The sequence below is a fragment of the Myotis davidii genome, unplaced genomic scaffold (genome assembly GCF_000327345.1).
Source record: "Myotis davidii unplaced genomic scaffold, ASM32734v1 scaffold173, whole genome shotgun sequence".
NCBI lineage: Eukaryota > Metazoa > Chordata > Mammalia > Chiroptera > Vespertilionidae > Myotis > Myotis davidii.
This window is the reverse complement of record NW_006286303.1, coordinates 1,256,715-1,262,714: the sequence shown is the minus strand read 5'-3', so window position 1 is coordinate 1,262,714 and position 6,000 is coordinate 1,256,715. Positions and strand designations below refer to the sequence as shown.

General features: G+C 37.4%; 1 protein-coding gene across 5 annotated transcripts in view; it reads right to left on the bottom strand.

Annotated features, from left to right (window-relative positions):
• Positions 1–6,000, bottom strand: part of CLOCK (clock circadian regulator) — a 153,301-nt gene that overhangs the window by 45,692 nt on the left and 101,609 nt on the right. For all 5 annotated transcript variants that reach the window (XM_006757797.2, XM_015560091.1, XM_015560092.1 and 2 more), the window contains one exon: positions 1,929–2,049. In XM_006757797.2, coding sequence (XP_006757860.1) covers positions 1,929–2,049 — 121 coding nt within the window. The remainder of the gene's footprint in view (positions 1–1,928; positions 2,050–6,000) is intronic.

Sequence of the window (6,000 nt, the reverse complement as noted above, 5' to 3'; positions counted from 1 at the left end):
CAACTGTTAACTAATGTTACTTTCACAGTTATTATTTCAGCCCTCAAGGACTAGTAATGCCTTCTTCGTTCACAGCATCAAACTCACATTCTTCTGTCATTATCATGTATGACTTCATTACCTACCACAACAGGTTCAAAATCTAACCACCTTCTTCCTAAAACCTCCACTGATGAACCTTAGCCACTTGGTCTCCTGCCTAACACTAAGTCCTATTGAATTTATCTACTCAACATGCACATACAGGCTTTCTTCTCCACCCTTACTTACTTCTATTGCTAGTATTCTGTCGTTTTTATTTTTACTTCCAGGCTAATCCTTTTCAAAATTTTCCACCTGAGATTTTATCCAAACCAAAAAGCCACCTTTTTGCCAGGTCCTCACTACATAATAAAAATCGAACAAGTTTGAATGAAAGATTAGGCCCCATTTCCTTTTCTAGATACAAATAACACCACTGGTACCACCTCACTTTCATTAAGGCTCAAATGACCTATTTGCAGAAACCTAAATTTACCCCTGTTTTAAATCATGTTTAATCTTCTGGCATAAAACACCTTTTTTCAGGGAAAATAACTTTTTGTATATCGGTATTTAACTAGGGGGTAAGTCTTTTAATTAAGGTTTTTCTCTATCAAAACGTATTGTTGCCATCCACCCTCCAATCTTAGAAGCAGAAGCCTAATGTCTGTCTTTCTGCCAGAGGCTTTCATTCAGTTCTCCCACCAACTCTACCCTATGAAGGCCTCTATAGTGGACCCTTTCTTTGTCATCTTCTAGGTCTCAGTGTTCTGCCTTTCTAATTCTTCTCTCCTTGCTCTATATATTCATCTCAAATAATACAATTCAATCCATGACTTCAAATACTATTTATAGGCATATAACTGATCTACATCATTATATCCAGCACAAATCTTTCTCCTAGTTGAAAAATTAGAGTGGTCTATTGGTAATGTCCTAAGAACTTAATTTTTTAAACAATTATAAATAGGCTTCAAATGGACTCTCCTGGTCTCTAGTTCATCTCATCTTCTGACAGGCCACTCAGTCACATCAAAGATATACATTCATTCATACTTACACATATATGTGTGTGTGTGTGTATTCTTGGACAGCTTTCTATAGACCTTGAGAGTTCAAAATACCAAGAACTTTTCAAATGATTAATATCAGAATTACCAGAAATGTCAAAATTAATGTCAGTATGACCAGAAAAGTCAAAATTGAAAAATGATGAAAAAAGTGATTTAAAAAAGTATCTAATAACTAATGATCAAATATAAATATAGTCTTGTGATCATCTCAGATTTTACATAGAGAAAAATTTAGTGAAGAAAGTGAGGTATTCTGGTCAAATTAATTTGCCAATGAACCTAGAAGAGATGTCTGATTATACCATAGTATTTTTAGTTTTCAAAAACAGGAACTATTTTTCACTGTTCTTAGCATTTCTTTGATATTGCACAATTGCCTGGCATGTAACATATACCCAATAAATGATTTTTTTTAATTAGTAAAGCAAACAAATTTCTTTAGTTACTATTTCTTAAAAATACAGAAGTTATTATTGTCCAACTGGTTGATTATAGTGAAAATAATAATGTTTAATTTTCTCATTACATAAGATTTTATTTAAAAATTAATAAAAACATATTATAAAGTTCCACTTTTGTGTAAAATACAGTTTTATGGCATAACTATTATAACAAAAAAGATGGGATTTCAATATATTCTAGAACAGAGTTCAAACTTTAAAATACAGTCTTAATTCCGTATTATATATATTTTTTAAAATTTAAAAGTGATCTAATAAGGTATATGAAATGATGCTGTGTGTTAATTTAGTCAAACATGTCTGTGTTTGTTACAAAAGCAAAGTATAACATGACCAAATACATTTAGCTTTTTCCTTAACAGCTACTACTTACATTTTAAATATTCCGGGGTTAATGAGTCACTTTCCAGCAGATGGGTAGAGAGTATTTTATAAACCTCTGAATGTTCCCCCTCTGGGATGAAATTAAATATACTTTGATCCACAAGATCAGACTGAAAAAAAAAATTCAAGAAAATAAAATAACTTTAGTGATTCAAGAGACATGTATTTTAAAAGAATATAATCACTCTTAAAACATCAGCTGAACATATAATTAACTTGATTATTTGTAAAAACTGACAAACATCAAGTTACAGAGAACAACTTAAAGAATAAGAGAAGCCTGGCTGGTATGGCTCAGTGGTTGAGCATCAACCTATGAACCAGGAGGTCAGGGTTCGATTCCCGGTCAGGGCACATGCCCGGGTTGCAGGTTTGATCCCCCATGTGGGGTGTGCAGATAGCAGCTGATCAATGATTCTCTCTCATCACTGATATTTCTATCACTCTCTCCCTCTCCCTTGCTCTCTGAAATCAATAAAAAAATATTTAAAAACAAAACAAAGCGGAAGATGATTAACATGACCTCCATGTCTCCGTGTCTTCATCAGATCCATGATCGATATGATCTTGAAAAGTCTGATAAATGATTTGCAAAGGTGAGTTTCACCAGATTTGAACATCTGCCAGTGGTTCTCAACCTTCCTAATGCTGCAACCCTTCAATACAGTTCATGTTGTGGTGACCCCCAACCATAAAATTATTTTCGTTGCTACTTTATAACTATAATTTTGCTACTGTTATGAATCGTAATGTAAATATCTGATATGCAGGATGTATTTTCATTGTTCGCAACCCACAGGTTGAGAACTGCTGAATACTAACAATAGCCTAGGTGGTTGCCACGACCTCATGCATCAAGCCCTCACAAGGTGGCCGTCACAAGATGGCCGTGTGCACAGCAGAGGCGGGGCCAGCAGAGGAGGTGGGTTGCGGCAGGGGAGGGCAGTTGGGGGATATCAGGCGGACAGGGGAGGGCAGTTGTGGGCAACCAGGCCAGCAGGGGAGGGCCGTTGGGGATGATCAGGCCAGCAGGGGAAGGCAGTTGGGGGTGATCAGGCCGGTAGGGGAGCGGTTAGGGGGTGATCAGGCTGGCAGGCAGGCGAGCAGTTAGGAGCCAGTGGTTCCGGATTGTGAGTCAGACATCCCCTGAGGGGTCCCAGATTGTAGAGGGTGCAGGCCAGGCTGAGGAACACACCCCCTCCCACCCCCCACCCCGCCATCATGAACAATTTTCATGCACCAGTTTTCCAGTTTAAAATATAACAGAACTAAGAAAGTTGATTAGAAAAATCTTTGGCTACAAGACATAACCCTACGGTATATCCAAGCCTCTGGTAATTTATGGTGGTATTTACACAGGACTAGCCACAGGCTAAACAAAGAGGAGATTTGACTTTGGTGTCATTTCAATTGTCTAATGTGTCTTTTCCTCTTTACTTCATCTTTTCCATCCATCCATCCATCCTGTATCCCACTGTCAAAAAACTCTGCTGTTAGCTAACCCTCCTCCCCCAAAGTAAGTAGTATGTCAAACATTATAATCCTTGCTCAGATATGGCTTTAATAATGATTCAGTAATCAACTGTAATTTGACAAACAGGTTGCCTACAATGTGGCATGGCTATGGGAACCAAATACGAATAAAACAGTTCCTATCCTATCCTAACCACTGACAACAAATCAGTGATTTCACATTTTCTACCAAATCCAGACTATTCTACTTAGTTTATCCATATTTTCAAACTGCTCTGTGGGATCCTGGAGATACTGAAAGGGTGTCTCAAGGACTGTGGAGTGAAAAGGAGCTGTGAAGGCAGGGTTAAGACTCTTTGCCTCTGTATTCACAAAAGCAGTTCCACTTTTATTTGGGTTTATATTTAAACATTGTAAAGATTTTGTTCAAAGAAAGAATTTCATGGTTTAAAAACAAAAACCCTCAAACAACAAAAGGGAGCCATTGGGGAGGTGGGAAGTGGGAAGAGTTTTTACTGTACTCTCCATAAAAGCCATACATTCACATTCTTTCTTTTCTCTAGCCCTCAAAGTCCACTCAATAAATTGGAATAGCCTTCCTCTCTTTCTCCACATACTAGTATTTGTATCTTCCATCTTTAAAAGACCAGTTCAAATTATTTCCTTCAAAAAAGTATTTTCTTAACACCATTAATCCACATTAAATAAAATTCCTTCACTACTTATTACTTCTATCATTCATTTCCCATAAAAAATTTGTCAATTGTATTTTAATGTCTATGTCTTACTGCCCACTGCCCATCCTGTATATTAAAAACCTAATATGCTAAGTGTCCGATCGACCAATAGGCCGTTCAACCAATCAAAGCATAATATACTAATGATATGCTAAGGCCACTCAACCACTTCCTATGACGTGTACTGACCACCAGGGGACAGAGAGTCGACCGGTCGACCAGCTGCTATGATGTGTACTGACCACCAGAGGCAGACAATTGACCAGTCACTATGATGTGCACTGACCACCAGAGGGAAAAACGCTCTAACTGGTAGGTTATCTTGCTACTGGGGTCTGGCCGATTGGGACTGAGAAAAATGGGTCAGACATGCCCTGGAGCCCTCCTGCAGGCCTTCCCCGCTGGCCAACTTCCCACATTTCTCCCCGGCCCCGACTGTACAGATCACGGTGGGGTCCCTCGGCCTGGCCTGAGCCCTCTTGCAATTTCGGACCCCTCAGGGGATGTCAGAGAGCCAGTTTCGGCCCGATCCCACAGGCCAGGATGAGGGACCCCACTGGTGCATGAATTCGTGCACCGGGCCTCTAGTATGTAAATAAAAGCCCCCATCTCTTACATATTTTCCTCCTCCCTTCAAATTAAGACACATTAAAGTTGTGCATTGCATATAATGGTTATTAGTAAAATAAATGATTCTAGATTAAGGAGTTATTTAGTAAAGGCTTACAGATAACAACATTAAAAATATATCTGCATTCTAAGAAGGTTTTTTTTCCCCCCTGAAAGTCTGAAAAGCCTCTAGAACAGAAGTTATGCACTAAAAATTCAGGCATGAATAACAAAAATACTAGAAAATTGCTTTTTATTGACAAAACAGAGGCATTGATATAAATGTAAAAAATAGTTAAAACAGAAAAATAAAACTATTTGAAGTAATAAAACTTTCATTTTGAAAATGATTATAGTTTTCTACTATTTGTTCTCATTGACAATTTCTTTTACTATTCAGGAAATTATAAACTGACCTATGTTATCCTTGCTTTTCCAGTTATAAACAGATAGGTGTTTCATATTCACAGAGAAAAGAATATAAATGAGTAGCACAGAGTGGTATGATCACAAGCACTGCTTCCCCTGAAACTTTATACTATGAAGGATCAGAGTTAGCAGGTGACTAACATGTCAAACTTTCCATTAATCACCACATTTAAAATCTCTAAATGAAGCTAATCATACTTAATATCGCCATACCATTCACTCAGTTCCCAAACACAATTTAAAGAAAGTTAGAAAAGCAGCTATCCTGATCCTTTTATCTCCTTCAAGCATTATCATGAAGAAGAAATGTAAATCCTGCTGAGTTAGTTATGTGACATATATCAATAGCCTTTCTGTTTTTCCACATTTTGTGGAAATTATAAAATGTAACCAATTATCTTTCCCCTCAGATAGACAACTGACAGACAAATAAATGCAGTAGAGTACTTGCTTAAAAAGGAGTGAAAGCTCCTCAGAAAATACGTTAAATATATGTTGAATATAACGTATTTTTAAACAACTGTGTTCCTTATATATAGGCATAAGGAAGAAAAGTTCTGGCCCTATCAAATAATCATTATATAACTACTCAAAAAAAATTCTAAATTCTATTTCTGTAAACTGCTGATAAAGACTGTACTGGCTTTCTTTATATATACTGATTTCAGAGAGGAAAGGAGAGGAAGAGAGAGATAGAAACATCAATGATGAGAGAAAATCATCGATTGGCTGCCTCCAGGGAATTGAGCCAGGAACCTGGGATATGCTGTGACCAGGAATCAAACCGTAGCCTCCTGGTGCATAGGTCGCTGC